This window comes from Pneumocystis carinii (genome assembly GCF_001477545.1).
Source record: "Pneumocystis carinii B80 chromosome Unknown supercont1.7, whole genome shotgun sequence".
In the NCBI taxonomy this organism is placed as follows: Eukaryota; Fungi; Ascomycota; class Pneumocystomycetes; order Pneumocystales; family Pneumocystaceae; genus Pneumocystis; species Pneumocystis carinii.
The window spans coordinates 322,877-337,155 of record NW_017264719.1 but is presented as its reverse complement, the minus strand read 5'-3'; the positions used below and the strand labels follow the sequence as shown (position 1 = coordinate 337,155).

The window sequence follows — 14,279 nt, the reverse complement described above, 5'->3', positions numbered from 1 at the left end:
TTTTTAGCAATTATTTCTATACATTTATATGAATTACCAATACATAATGCTATTTTATTTTATCCTTAATTAGAGCTATCAATTGCATAGAATATTTTTCCAAAAGTTCTTTATTTGGATTTTCAATTTCTATAGGTGACACTTGTTCTCGAAGATCATTTAATATTGATATAAGTTGATTTTGTAAAGTGTAAAATAGCATAGATCTTTTTTGAGTATCTTTATTTTTTATAGCTTTAATGTCATTATGGATTTCTTTTAGTTTATCTATAATCAAATTTATTTCATTAGTTAATGTATCTTCATCATTAAATATTTGTATTTCCTTAGTTTCATTAACATTAGTTTCATTAACATTAGTTTCTTTTTTTTCATTACAAATAATTGTTGAATCATTAGTGTCCTTATTATCAGAAACTTTTTCGAGTAAAGATATGTCTTGCTTCTGAGAACAATGTCTAATTGGACTTGAAGCACGACGCTTAGAATCTTCTAATTGATCGACTATTTTTTTGCTTAGTCTACTTATCCTTCTTGAAGTATGAGAATTGTTATCACTTTTTGTTAAGTCAAAATTTGAAGGTATTGGAGATACAGATCTTCTCCATAATTTTTTCGATTGAATACATGATACATCTTTTGTTGTAATAGGAGAAAAAGAGCCAATGATACGCTTTGGAATTATTTTTCTGATTGGTGTTTTTAAATTTGAATAAATCCCTTGTGTTGATGCAATTTTTTGAATATCATCTATTGATAATTCCCAGATAGCAAGAACATCCATTCCACTAGAAACAAGTCTTGCTTTATTACTTGATTGAGTAGATTCTATCCATGCTATCCCGGTAGCTCCATCTGTATGTATATAATTCTTTGCCACAAGAGAACATGTTAATAGATCATATATTCTTATGGCTTTATCATTCCCCAAAGCAGCAATAAATTTCTTCTCTACAGTTGTTTTTTTTGTGCTATCTGTATCAAAAGATAATTTTACATTTGATATAGAAATATTCTCTAAAGACACCGTTTCTTTAGGATCCTCAGAAGTTTTATATGTTCCAATGATTTGCCCTTGAATGTCACACTGCAAAAGTTGACGATCTAGAGTTGATACAAAAAACCTAGTTGAATCTTTAGATATAAAAGTAAAATCTAATGCTGTAGAGCGTAATGAAATTATTTTCTTTGTTGAATAGCGTAATTGAGTGCATCCAGATTCTTCATATAGTTGTCTAATAACAATTGTACGATCTGCAGAACAAGAAACAAGTATTTGACAATTTTTATGAAAACGTGCTTTATTTATACATGAATTGTGATCATCAAAAGTTTGTTCTAAATTCCAATTATTAGTATTTTTGTTTCGAGACCATAGTTGTATAGTTCTATCTCTACCAGAGCTAATCATTATATCTAAAATATTTTAGAAATTTAATAAATAACCATAGCAAATATACTTTTCTCATTTACAACACCTGAATCGATATCTGTTATTTCTCCATCATGTGCCATTTGTCTCCATAGTTCTTTTTGATCTCTAAGATTTATTGTTCTGCTTATTTTAAAAATAAGGAATAAAAAAATAAGAAAAATTACCTTAGCATACCATAACAATCTCCAGTTATTAATTCATCGTCATGATGATTGTATTGAACAACTTTCAATTCATTTTTTATAGTTTCTTCTGATATATTTTCAGGTTGTTCTATTGCAATATTTATAGTTAATATACACGCCTCATTTTCATCCCAAAAAGATATTGTTCCAGATATAGACCATGTCATTAATATAGCGTTGAGAAAATTTTTATGTAAAGATTTAACACCCATCATTTTTGTTGAACTTCCTCCTATTATTTGGTTTTTAGATTCATCATTTGTGTTAATAATACGAATTGAATGATCTCCATCAACTATTACCAAATTACCATGATCATCACATGCAATAGCCAATATTCCAGAATCCGAATTTAAAATATTAAGTGATTTAGCAATATCTTTTTTAAACTCTTCTTGAAAACTGTTTTTATTTATTAATTCATATATTTTATATGCCCTATTAAAAATTAGAAATAGCAATTGCATAAATAATGAAATACTCTATCTCTGAATGCTTCCCCGCAACCCATAACAAGTTATCCGCATTATTTATATCAATACAACTTATTTCATATCCTACATTGAAAACTCGTTTAACAGAACGATCTCCTTCAAAAACAATGCATATTTCTCCCTTGCTAGAACACAATATTACAGACTCCTTTCCCAATGATCGAATAGACATAAAATCCTCATCTGACATTGTTCCTAATATTATATTTTTCCCTTCTAAAAGTGAAGTTTTTCCTATATTTGATGTTTTACAAACTTCTTCTTCCCATTTCCATAATTTAACATGTCGTAGTCCACATGTAACTATTGTAATTCCCATCCATGAAAGATCCCTAACAAGACTTGTTACTCTATTGCTTGCAATTCGTCTTATAGTATTCGTTTTGTCAATTATTGACCACACGTTAATAGTTGCATCATGAAGAAATCCAACACTAACAAGATATCTAGAATCCGATGAAAATGAAAGGCATTTTATACCAAACGTATGCCCTGAAATTGCAATAGGTAATGTTGTATTTGATGTTATTGAATATATTAAAATTCTTGGCGATTTCCCTGACTAACATAATTACTTTATATAATACACATATATACCGCTATTTCTACCTCTCCAACTGCAATATATTTTCCATCCTGACTAATTGTTGTACATGATAACGCTTTAATTTTTTCCCTTCCTTTGTTTTGTGTTTCTAGTTCATCCCACATACTTGATCCATAATATTTATCATAAAGAAGTCTAGACTGGCTTCCTGGTGACTCTTGACTTGAAAATGTATCATTATTATCACGTAAAGAGCTACTACTTTTGTTTGGCAAAAAAGGACTATTACCAGTAATAAATCCTCCTTCTGCCACAAGATTTTGGGGTATACAAAAAAAACGCTTGTTTTCTACTGAACATTTGATATCATAAAGAACTGCCACTGCTCCTGCAGGGTACAACACTAATGATGACGGTCTATGAATACTAAGAGAGGTTGGTGATGTTGTACTAGATCCTGATGGCACAGAAACAAGAGATAATGATACTCCTTCAACTGGCTGAGTACATATCTTCCTATTATCCTTAAAAAGGGTTATATTGCGTGATATATCCCCTGGTCTTGAGGAGAAATTCGTTGCTGATAATGATTTATGTATCAAATTCATATTTTTGGTATCTGAAAAAAGGTATAATAATTAATAGTGGTTTATTCTAAGTTATTTCAATGAATATCATGTCTTAAATTAATTATTAGAGGGCCATTTTATAAAATATTTGTGTCTAGTTTATTAATAAAAACAATTCGATTAACGATAAGATAGAATTAAAATTATATTTTGATAAAGCTTAATAAAATGACTATTCGAAGTTATATTTAGAATATTTATGCATGAAAAAGTTGAATTAATATTTACACTTTTTTTTTTTATCAAATAAGAGATTTTCTATATGTTGTGCTCTTTTTTTGACAAGTTCAATATCAGAAAATAATTCGTTAACATGAGGACCTTCAAGAGGTGCGAATTTTAGAGCTATTCTTTCAATAGATTTTATTTTTATGTATAAGGAAGCGATTTCTAAAAGAAGTTCGGGGCTTATTTTTGTAATACGTCTAATATTATTAGCGGTTATAATATTTGAAATAAATACCTTTTTTTTAATTGTTTAATTTGTTTTTCAAATTCCTGAATTGTATCATATGAATGTTTTTTTATATTATCAATTTTATTCTTTTAATATTAGCGATTTTATCATTTATATTTGTAAATATGTAGATTATTACCTGTGATTCGATTAATTTATGTTTCAATTCCTCGTTTTGTTGTTGTAACATAAACATTTGGCTTGCATTTTGATCTAATTTTATTTTTGATGTATAATTTACTTCTTCAATTTTTTTTTTTAGTTCCTTCTCCTGTAATTCAATTCTTGCTTTGGCCTCTTTAACTTGTATTTCATAATTTTCTCTTGTTTTTCTTTCACGAAGAATTTCTTGAATCCCTTCAAATACCACCTGTTCAAGCTTCTTACATTTTTCAATAAGCTCATTCATACGTTTATAATCACATGGTAATCTCTTTTGTGCCTTAATTCTGTTCTCAAGAAGAGAAATCATTGTTTCATAGTATTGTTGATGTTTTGGTTGATTATTCAAAATTTTACTATAATTAGAGACATTGTACCCATATTTCTGTCATTCATCAGTATATCCTCTTTCTTCCCATTAAAAAAAAACCTTCTGATACATCTGAACTTTTGATCTAAGCACTATATAAAATACATCTTCGTTAATTCATTTTTATTCCTTTTTCCCCTCATTTTACCTATATTTTCCCCAATAACCTCCCTCAAAATATCTACCAATTCAATATTCTTCTCATTTATAGCCTCAATTTCTTCAATTGCCTCTTGTAATGACCCTTCAAGCAAATGCATCTTTGATAATCCTTCTTGCATCTCTTCAAGACGTATATAAATATCTTCATATCTTGTTTTTTCCGTCAATTTTATTCTAGATTTATAGTAATCATGAAGATCCCTCGTATTGTGCTGTTCGCCTTGTTCTTTTGACTCCATTACTCTTACATATAAGTATTTAGTTTCTTGGTAGGTCTGATGGTCAAGTATTGTTGTCAGAGGGTTACCAGGACGACCGAGGCAGTCTAGACGACCAATAAACGGAGAAATTATATGAAGCGGGAATAATGGAGAAAATAGGGCGAAATTTATGGGAATAACATGGAAAACATTAAAGATTGGCTTGTTAAAGGGGGGAGTGGGAAAAAGAGCGGTTTAAAACGGCCCAAAACTGAGGTAAATAGAGGAAATCAAAGTGAAATCATGTTGTTTATTTTTTTAGGGAGTAGAAGAGTTAAATAATGAGAAAATTAAGAGACGCGTGATCTGTAAGGATAGGGAATGGATTTGTGAGTGTTGCTGATTTTTTTTTGGGGAAAAAGTGTCAGATAATGAGGAAAATGAGTTGTAAATGATTAAGAAGTAATATGAGAGGATAATTTATGATTTATAGGGAGAATGAGGTAGTAAATATTAAGAAAGAAGTAAAGAAGAAGGGGTAATATTGTTTGAGGTGATAGAGGGATGATTAATATTGGGATCAGTGTTGGATCAGGTGAAGAAGGATCATTAGTTCCAATGAATGTTTCCCAGTTTTTTAAGGACAAAAATAAGATATCAAGATCATCTCCATCATTTAAAAAAGTAGTTTCTGAAGATGGGATTGAAGAAAGTTATATGGATGATGAAGAATTTTCGTTTAGTCAATCTGATTTGCTTGAATTTGAAGAATTAGATAAGATTTGCAAGGATGAAATGAATAAGGATTCACCTGTTAAAATGGTATATTTTGAAGATGGAAATGATATTTGTGATACTGATTTTACTTTGAAGAAGGATTCTGTGGGTTTTAAGGGAGGGTCTAATGATACATCTTTACCAGTAGTTGAGGATGCTTTTTCGAATATAAAAAATAAAGAATCTGTGGTTATTTCTAAGAAAAAGAATAATATTAAGGCCAATATTACACCTAAAAAAAAATCAGGTTATACGGATTTAATTACGAATAAACAAGAGGAAAATGTTGATGATGCTAAAAATATAGCACAAAAGGTTTTAAATGAATGTCCTTTAATATCTTTATCGGATCTTGAAAATGTTGAGAGTAAGCGGTTAGTTGTTTTTATTTTGTTTTATTCTGTTTATATTATATTATATTAGTCATGAGTTTAATGACTATACAACACGTGCTCCCTTAGCGACAAATGCTTCTAGGGAAATACCTGTTGGAAATGTAAATTGTCTTTTTGTAAGTGTTTAATTTTTAAGAAAATATGTAATTATTCAGGGTCTAACTTTTGTTTTTACTGGTGTTTTGAAAACAATTGATCGTGAAGAGGGATGTAATCTTGTAAAAAGATATGGAGGGTTAGTTTATTAATAATTAATTTCTTTTATGATGAATATTTTATAGAAAAGTGACAACAGCACCTTCTAGTAAAACATCATTTGTTGTATTAGGGATAGATGCTGGCCCTAAGAAAATAGAGGCTATTAAAAAGAATAAGCTGAAGACTATAGATGAAGATGGTTTGTTTTATCTTATTAAGAATATGCCTCCTTTAGGTGGAGATACTAAGGCTGCTCAAATTGCAGAAAAAAAGAGGATAGAACAGAATCTTGAAGTGGAGAAAATGGCGAAATTATTGGCTCCAGAGACTCGAGAAATTCAGAAAGCTCAGTCATATCAACTTTGGACTACGAAATATGCACCTCGTAGTCTTAAAGAAATATGTGGGAATAAAGGTTTGGTAGAAAAATTACAAAGATGGTTACGTGATTGGTTAGTATATATAAATTTGTTAAAAAATCCTTATAAATTAGGGACCAAAATCGTATTGCTAATTTTAAAAAGCCGGGATCTGATGGAATGGGGTTTTACCGTGCTGTTCTTATATCAGGTCCACCTGGTATTGGAAAAACTACATCAGCACATTTAGTTGCGAAATTAGAAGGCTATGATGTATTAGAATTTAATGCAAGTGATACAAGAAATAAGAAACTATTACAAGTAATTATAAATATAAAATGTTTTATTTCTATTTAATTTTCAAGGACTCGTTGATTCGAATTTATAATAATACATCACTTAATGGATTTTTTACTCATGTAATTTTATAACAAAATAATTATGAAAAGAATAATTTTTTTAGGAAGAAACAACAGGAAAAAGGAACAAACTTGTTTTGATCATGGATGAAGTGGACGGAGTATCTGCTGGTGATTATGGAGGAATTGGTGAACTTAATTCTTTTATTAAAAAAACTTTGGTAAGTTTTATTTTGTTAATTTTTTTTTTAACAAAATAAAAGGTACCTATAATATGTATTTGTAATGATAGGGCTTCAAGGAAGCTTTTACCTTTGGATAGGACAGTATTTGATCTTAGATTTCGAAGGCCTGATGTCAATTCTCTTCGTTCTCGAATAATGTCTATTGCATTTCGTGAAGATTTAAAACTAGAGCCTCAAGCAATTGATCAATTAGCCGAAATTACTAATGGCGATATTCGCCAAATTATAAATATTCTTTCGTCTTGGAAAATTAGTCAGACTTTTATGAGTATGGATGATGGGAAAAATGCGTAAAGATCATGTTTTTTATTTTTTATTGACTTAGATAAAATAGTGCAAAGGCTGCAGAAAAACATATTGTTATGAATCCTTGGGATGTAGTAGGAAAATTTCTAAGCGGAGGTATATTTAGGCATACTAGTAAATTTACATTAAATGATAAAATTGAACTTTACTTTAACGATCATGAACTTTCACATTTAATGCTCCAAGAAAATTATTTAAAAACACGACCTGATCTATTAAGTTCTACTACTAATTTGAAGCAAAAAAATCATGAGCATTTAAAATTAATAGAAAAAGCTTCTGAGTCTATTTCTTATGGCGATATTGTTGATTCTATGATTCATGGGTAATTTATCTAAAGAATTGGTTTATTTTATAGTAATTATATATCAGACCCCAACAACATTGGAGTTTAATGCCTATGCATGCTGTATTTTCATGTGTTATTCCTTCATTTTATGTTTCTGGATTTTCTACATCCCAATATTCGTTTACTTCGTTTTTGGGTAATTTATCTAAAGCTAATAAACTAATGAGATATTTGCAGAGCATTCAGGCTCATATGTCTTTGAAAACAAGTGGAAATTGTACTGAAATTCGAAAATTTTATATATCATTATTATTTGATCTTCTTTTACGAAGACTTGAAATTAAAGGACAAGATATAATTCCAGATATTATTAAACTTATGGATGAATATTTTCTTTCTAAAGAGCATTCTGAATATATTTTAGAATTAGGTATAGGACCAAATAATGCGAATCTTTTAAAAATTCCATCACAAACGAAAGCTTCTTTTACAAAACAGTAAGGATTTATTTTATCTTTCAATTTGCTTATAAGTTAAGATATAATAAAACTAATCATCCTATTCCATTTTGTGATACTTTTGATTCAGTTAAATCTGGTGTTGTATATAATAAACCTGATTTAGAAGATGCTTTGGAAACAAATTCACATGAACCTCAAGAGCACATTTCTGATAATGAAGATGATTTAGAAAAAGACAAACTTGTTATTGAGAGTGGAAAAAAAGGGAAAAGGTCTTCTAAAGTTACATCTAAAAAGAAAAAAAAATAACAATTTTGACAAAAATTATATATCATATAAATTATAATGTGTTAAAAAACACATTATTTCAATATTTACAAAAAAAATGTATAATATATTTAAGATGATTGGTTTTATTCTTATAATTGTGTTTTTATTTTATATAATTATATAACGAAGATATATTTTTATTTAAGTAATTCTTGGCATTTAAGTTCTAGATTGAATGAAAAAGTAAATATTAGAAATATATAAAACTTACCCAATTCCTTTGAATATTTGTTTAATTCATTGGATATTTGTTCCAATATATTTACTTGATTTTTTATAGTTTCTATTTTTTCTAAATAATTATCTATATTTTTATCTAATTTTATTAATATGTTAAAATGTATATTAAATATTGTATTATACAAATATCAGATATATTTTCTCTATTATTAGATATATCTTCTATAGAATTTTCTATTAAATTATAATGATCAATTGTTATTTGGTTTGTTCTTTTTAAAAAATGAAGATTAGTATTAGTATAGTTAAATATTAAAGTTATAAATGTTTTAAATGATTTAATTGTTTTTGAAATAATATTTTCTAGTTTTAAAAAATCTTCATCCATATTAAATTATTTTTAGTTAATTCATTTTATAATAAAAACATTTATAAACGTTTGAATATAATATATATATATGATTTATATTCTATAACAATTTGATTTCATTGAATATTATGATATAAATTTGTATTTTTAAGATAATATAGTTGTAGTTTTATATATTCTTTTTTATAACATAAAATACAACAAAGAAAACATTATATTAAAAATATAACTTATGAGATTTGTTCTAAATAATCAAGAATCTCTGTTTTTGTCAATTTTCTAAATTGAGGACATGGTGACTCATCTGTATCCTCTGGTTCATAATTATATGTTACAGATGGTCCAACTGCACCTATCTCTATAGTATCTTCCGAAAGCTCTCCTTCAAACCCTTCTTTTAAAGTAAGAAGTGCAATATGTATAGCATCTTCAAGTTCAAGTTGATCATTATATCTTTTTTCAAGAAATGTCTTTGCTGACGTTGCTGATTTCCCTATCGCCGTCGCTTTCCATGGAAAATATGTACCCGACGGATCAATCTGATACAAAGACGGTCCATTATGTTTATCCCATCCTGCAACTAATATAGATACCCCAAATGGACGTATACCACTAAATATATTATGTATTTTTTTTTAAAAAAATACAACTTTTCCTACCCCGATTGCGTCGCATCTTGAACTACCTTAGCTAAATCCTGAACAAGTATACGAGTTGGTGGATATTCATGATATATTAATTTATAGTTAGAATGTGCAAGTTTTCTTGCTTTATCCACCAAAACTCGGAAATCCGGCCCAATTCCAGAATATACCATCCCAATACTCGGAGTAATACATGATACCTTATCAATTGTATCCTGTTCAACAAGTGATGATTGACTTTTCTTTTCTGTCACTAAAACAACCCCATTTTTGGCTTGTTTATCGGTTTTTATCAAATAAAAAGAAACATATCGCTTCTTACCCTTAATACCAATAGATGTTACGCCTTGATTAACCGCTGAAAGGGCATATTCAATCTGTACAAGCTTTCCATTTGGTGAAAATGTAGTTAATGAAAAACTATGCAAAAATTAACCTTTTTTAACCCAAAAAAAAGGAAAATATACCTATATCTATCCACCATAATAACGTTTTTAATAGTTTTTTTGAAATATTAATAGTATTATTGCTGAATATCTAATAACTTTTTTTTATGAGGTTAAAATCCTGACGATCCTAACGACCAACGTACAAAAAGTTAAGGTTAGTATAAAATTTGAATAATCATAGAAAATAATGATTTTTATAGGAAAATAACTAGAAAATATAAAAATATCATTAAAATTTGAATGTTTTTGCATTTTTTTTGAGAAAAAATGGTTGATTTTTGAGCAAGATATTAAAGAATAAAGATAAAAAATAATAAGACATAAGATAAGGCGAAAACTAGAGATTAAGAAGATATAATTAGTCATAAATAATGGAGAATAAAGAGTTTTCAATGTTTTATGGTACAATATTGGTTATTCCGGTTGTATCAATTGGTAATGTACCTCAACTTGCGGTGGATCTTCTTGTACATTCAGCAGGCCTTTCAAGAAAAGCTATACTTGATAATTCATTACTTTATCCTTTTGCGGGACCTAGAGAAGATGCAGGTGCGCCATGTTATGGTGGAATTGCGACAGCTTTGGATGGTAAGAATATAATTAAAAAATGAATTTTATTTAAACATGAATAATTAAGTTTTTGGTGATGATAAGATCACGGTTATTCAACAGAGATCACCTATATTACCAGGAGAAAAAAGAAGTTTTGTTGAAAAAGTTTTATTGCCTTTTATTAAGAAAGGACAATTTTGTGAAGTTATTGTATTAGGGTCTACTGATGCATGTAGAAGAAATGATGCAGAAATAGAAGGGTAATATATAAAAAAATGTTTTATAAAGGATGTATATAACGTTTTAGACCTAAGGAGTTTATTTTGTCGACACTTCAAACTGTTTCGGGATTGTCAGAGTATTTTTCTACACTTAAACTAATATCAGGATCAAAGAAAGTTTTTCCAAAATTATTTTCATCTGGTGCACTTATTCCATTGCTGGAATATGCTCTAAGTCAAAATGTTTCAATGACTGCTTTAGTAATGTATGTAATGGAAGGGGATAATACAGAAGATGCTAAACGAATGGCAAGAATTACAGCTAAAGCATGTAAACTTGATGACCTTGCAGAAAATCTGGAATGCCCAAAAAGTTGGGATTATCTTTTTGGAAAGGAATTAAAAATTGGATTTGAGGGAGGAATGTTTTGGTAATATCTATATTTTTATATATGCTGTGATGCTATATATTGCATTAAAGAATTACGTAAAACAACACCCTTACTTTCTAAAGAAAAGATTTTGATATTAGCGCTTCCATAGTTTATTCTTGCTGTGATCCATCCAAATCCTGCAATTACAATATCTTTATGTTTTTTATGTTCAATACTTTCTGTCAAATTATAATACAAAATTTTTGTTTCATTAAGTGAAGTTTTATCATCTGTAGTCATGTTATTAACACTTGAAGTTGTTTTAAAAATATGTTCAGCTTTCTTTCTATTTGTAATATGTATTGGAAGAAATGTATATGGTGTAACTATTAATCGATTATCTTTCTTCAAAGTATCTATATAATCAATTCTAACAATTTTTTCTATTATAAGACTTTGTCCTTAAAATATTAATACGTTTATTAATTCTTTTAATAATTCTTAATCTTACCAGCTTTTATTGAAAATGGTTTTATTTTAGGAAATCTCTTTTTAGGTATATAAAATTTCAATTTGTTACATTCAATATGTTTAAATAACTGTCTATTCGGTTCAGAAATCCCTGGCGTATCTATAATTATGCCATCATCTTTAAATAAATTTCTCAATTTGTTCATATCTATATTTATTGGATTTAAAGTTGTTCCTGGTAAAAAACTAACAGTAGGCGTCTCCTCATAACCTGCTTGACTAGCAAACCTAGAAATAATAGATGATTTCCCAACATTAGCCATTCCAATAAAATATATATTGCTTTTTTTGGTTTTATATTTGTTAATAGATGTTATTAATTGATCTATGCCCCAACCTTTTGTAGCACTTGTTAAAATGATAAATGGTTTTATTTGTTCTTCCGCAATTTGAGTTAATTTTGATATTTCTGAGACAAAATAGTCTCTTATTTTGTTTAACATATCTTTTTCTGTACATATTATATCAATTTTGTTGATTACATATAAAATTTGTGATATTTTTCCATATAAATTATGCAATTCTGATATATATGAATGAGGAAAATCAACAGAATCAATTATACATATCAAAAGTGGATTTTTTTCTTTCAAAAATATTGATAACCAATTTGCTGATGATAATTTCTGTGGAAGTATAGGAAATTCTGTTGATAATGTTGAATGATGAACTAAATTATGACATCGTTTACATATTTCCCTTTTTTTAACCTTTTTTTCTTTATGAAATCTTGTTAATCTCTCTTGTTTAAATGTATTTAAAAGCTCTAAACGCATTGTTTCATCAAGATTAGCTACTGCCTCATTATATATATCATTTTCTCTCTGTTTTTTTAAATTATTAAAACTTTTAATAGTTTCTGTCTTGTTAAACATAGTATTTGATGAATATTTTCTTTCATTCTCTTCAAATTCTGACCCACAACCTGAACATACACTTTTTATACCATATTTTTTTAATTGTGGCAATAATATTGGAAAAAAAAAATCCCTTTTTCTTGAATACGTTTCCATACTAATATATACACTGTTAAATGACCATATACTCCTTTTCTTCATCATTTTTATCATTTTTTTAAATATGCTATAATCAAGAAATTATATATAAATAACCAAAATTTGCCGGATAAAAAATATTTCTTATAATATATTCATTAAAAACAATTTCCCCTATGTTATTTGCCCTTTAATCTTTGTTTTTGTCTTTTTTTTTAGAAAAATTATAGTTTCTATATCGTCTAACTTATGCGTATTTTAACCGCTAAATTTTTGTCTTGAATATTAACAAGTAATTTATGATTAGAAATACCTTTTTACGCCTTAATTTTAGAACTAAAACAGCTTTATTTCCTTTTCTTCCTCAATTATCCTTTTTGAACTCTAAAAAAAGGCCAATTTGGATACAATCTGAAAAAACTCCTAATGAAAACGCAATTAAATTCATTCCTGGCGTTAATATTCTACCTGAATCCTTTAAATCTGTTGAATATTTGAATAGTAAACAGGCAATATCTTCACCTCTTGCAAAAAAGCTTTTTGCTATTGATGGTGTTAAATATGTGTTTTATGGACCTGATTATATAACTATTACAAAACATCCTGAGAATGAATGGAGCCCTCTTAAACCAGAGATCTTTTCTATTATTATGGAACATATAAGTTCTGGTCAACCTATTTTTTTACCACAAAAACATGATTTAGATTCAAATATAAAGACTCAAGAAGATGATTCAGAAGTGGTTTCTATGATTAAGGAATTATTAGAAACACGCATTCGTCCTGTTATTCAAGAAGATGGGGGAGATGTTGAATATAAAGGTTATAATAATGGAAAGGTTCTTCTTAAACTTAAGGGCGCTTGCAAAACATGCAATTCATCTGTTATGACTTTAAAGAATGGTATAGAAAACATGCTTATGCATTATATACCCGATGTAAAAGGAGTTGAACATGTAATGGATATAGAAGAAGAAGTAAGCATCAAAGTAAGATAATAATAAGTTTATATTTTAAACTTAATATCTTTAGGAATTCGAATATTTCGAGAAAACAAAATCTTCATAATACTAATATCAAATGATTTGAAAAGAACACATTATAAATCCATGTCTATAGCTTTTAAACCTTCAATTCCATATAAAAATAATACCAATTCAACATCCAAAGACTTGAAATCAATCCTAATACTTTATATACCCATTTAAAGACAAAAGACGCCCCTTATCACAAATGATTCATTGGCAATACCAATCATGGTAATCACCAATAAAAAATCGGTGAAAAAAAGCGTCCTGCCACTCAACAGGATGTTTTTTTTTCCAAAGATTCCTTACTGAACTAAATCAGTAAGAGCGGTCAGGGAATGTAGTTTTCACTATAAATTATCAATATTCAAATACCATAAAAAACTTAAAACTTACACTAGCAAAAACACTAACTCAGGCGAACCTTCACTGTTAAGCGTAAAACCCTTGCACCTAATCAATTAGACACTCTCTCTAATCAAATAAATTCACTTACAAAGACAAAGAATTAAAATCCTCCTTCTCCCTTTTATATATTTTTCATATTTTAAACTCCGATATCTTAAAACTCCGAT

At 28.1% G+C, this 14,279-nt stretch overlaps 8 protein-coding genes across 8 annotated transcripts; 3 read left to right on the top strand and 5 right to left on the bottom strand.

Moving 5' to 3' along the window:
* Nucleotides 1–3: 3 nt before the first annotated feature.
* T552_01772 (hypothetical protein) lies at nucleotides 4–3,309 on the bottom strand. The gene is made up of 5 exons (XM_018370339.1): nucleotides 2,724–3,309; nucleotides 2,102–2,676; nucleotides 1,600–2,058; nucleotides 1,461–1,555; nucleotides 4–1,416 (listed from the first exon to the last, which is right to left on the bottom strand). Exons 1-5 carry the CDS (start codon nucleotides 3,267–3,269, stop codon nucleotides 50–52), a joined length of 3,042 nt encoding a protein of 1,013 aa, XP_018226056.1. The 5' UTR covers nucleotides 3,270–3,309; the 3' UTR covers nucleotides 4–49.
* Nucleotides 3,310–3,465: 156 nt separating this feature from the next.
* On the bottom strand, nucleotides 3,466–4,726 carry T552_01771 (hypothetical protein). The gene is made up of 5 exons (XM_018370338.1): nucleotides 4,428–4,726; nucleotides 4,340–4,371; nucleotides 3,887–4,294; nucleotides 3,754–3,833; nucleotides 3,466–3,715 (listed from the first exon to the last, which is right to left on the bottom strand). Exons 1-5 carry the CDS (start codon nucleotides 4,678–4,680, stop codon nucleotides 3,508–3,510), a joined length of 981 nt encoding a protein of 326 aa, XP_018226055.1. The 5' UTR covers nucleotides 4,681–4,726; the 3' UTR covers nucleotides 3,466–3,507.
* A 408-nt stretch (nucleotides 4,727–5,134) lies between these two features.
* T552_01770 (hypothetical protein) lies at nucleotides 5,135–8,383 on the top strand. Its single transcript, XM_018370337.1, has 13 exons — nucleotides 5,135–5,179; nucleotides 5,226–5,463; nucleotides 5,515–5,792; nucleotides 5,842–5,929; nucleotides 5,969–6,048; nucleotides 6,095–6,463; nucleotides 6,505–6,691; nucleotides 6,736–6,789; nucleotides 6,834–6,950; nucleotides 6,993–7,264; nucleotides 7,309–7,605; nucleotides 7,653–8,066; nucleotides 8,108–8,383. Exons 2-13 carry the CDS (start codon nucleotides 5,260–5,262, stop codon nucleotides 8,337–8,339), a joined length of 2,592 nt encoding a protein of 863 aa, XP_018226054.1. The 5' UTR covers nucleotides 5,135–5,179; nucleotides 5,226–5,259; the 3' UTR covers nucleotides 8,340–8,383.
* A 76-nt stretch (nucleotides 8,384–8,459) lies between these two features.
* Nucleotides 8,460–8,960, bottom strand: T552_01769 (hypothetical protein). Its single transcript, XM_018370336.1, has 3 exons — nucleotides 8,724–8,960; nucleotides 8,572–8,676; nucleotides 8,460–8,526 (listed from the first exon to the last, which is right to left on the bottom strand). Exons 1-3 carry the CDS (start codon nucleotides 8,926–8,928, stop codon nucleotides 8,498–8,500), a joined length of 339 nt encoding a protein of 112 aa, XP_018226053.1. The 5' UTR covers nucleotides 8,929–8,960; the 3' UTR covers nucleotides 8,460–8,497.
* Nucleotides 8,961–9,106: 146 nt separating this feature from the next.
* On the bottom strand, nucleotides 9,107–10,071 carry T552_01768 (hypothetical protein). Its single transcript, XM_018370335.1, has 4 exons — nucleotides 10,022–10,071; nucleotides 9,877–9,974; nucleotides 9,570–9,828; nucleotides 9,107–9,522 (listed from the first exon to the last, which is right to left on the bottom strand). Exons 1-4 carry the CDS (start codon nucleotides 10,036–10,038, stop codon nucleotides 9,141–9,143), a joined length of 756 nt encoding a protein of 251 aa, XP_018226052.1. The 5' UTR covers nucleotides 10,039–10,071; the 3' UTR covers nucleotides 9,107–9,140.
* A 257-nt stretch (nucleotides 10,072–10,328) lies between these two features.
* Nucleotides 10,329–11,703, top strand: T552_01767 (hypothetical protein). The gene is made up of 3 exons (XM_018370334.1): nucleotides 10,329–10,591; nucleotides 10,641–10,815; nucleotides 10,863–11,703. The coding sequence occupies exons 1-3, from the start codon at nucleotides 10,375–10,377 to the stop codon at nucleotides 11,209–11,211; spliced, it is 741 nt and encodes a 246-aa protein (XP_018226051.1). The 5' UTR covers nucleotides 10,329–10,374; the 3' UTR covers nucleotides 11,212–11,703.
* Nucleotides 10,334–12,785, bottom strand: T552_01766 (hypothetical protein). The gene is made up of 2 exons (XM_018370333.1): nucleotides 11,662–12,785; nucleotides 10,334–11,611 (listed from the first exon to the last, which is right to left on the bottom strand). The coding sequence occupies exons 1-2, from the start codon at nucleotides 12,749–12,751 to the stop codon at nucleotides 11,223–11,225; spliced, it is 1,479 nt and encodes a 492-aa protein (XP_018226050.1). The 5' UTR covers nucleotides 12,752–12,785; the 3' UTR covers nucleotides 10,334–11,222.
* A 148-nt stretch (nucleotides 12,786–12,933) lies between these two features.
* Nucleotides 12,934–13,752, top strand: T552_01765 (hypothetical protein). The gene is made up of 2 exons (XM_018370332.1): nucleotides 12,934–13,665; nucleotides 13,709–13,752. Exons 1-2 carry the CDS (start codon nucleotides 12,976–12,978, stop codon nucleotides 13,742–13,744), a joined length of 726 nt encoding a protein of 241 aa, XP_018226049.1. The 5' UTR covers nucleotides 12,934–12,975; the 3' UTR covers nucleotides 13,745–13,752.
* The last annotated feature ends 527 nt before the right edge of the window (nucleotides 13,753–14,279 follow it).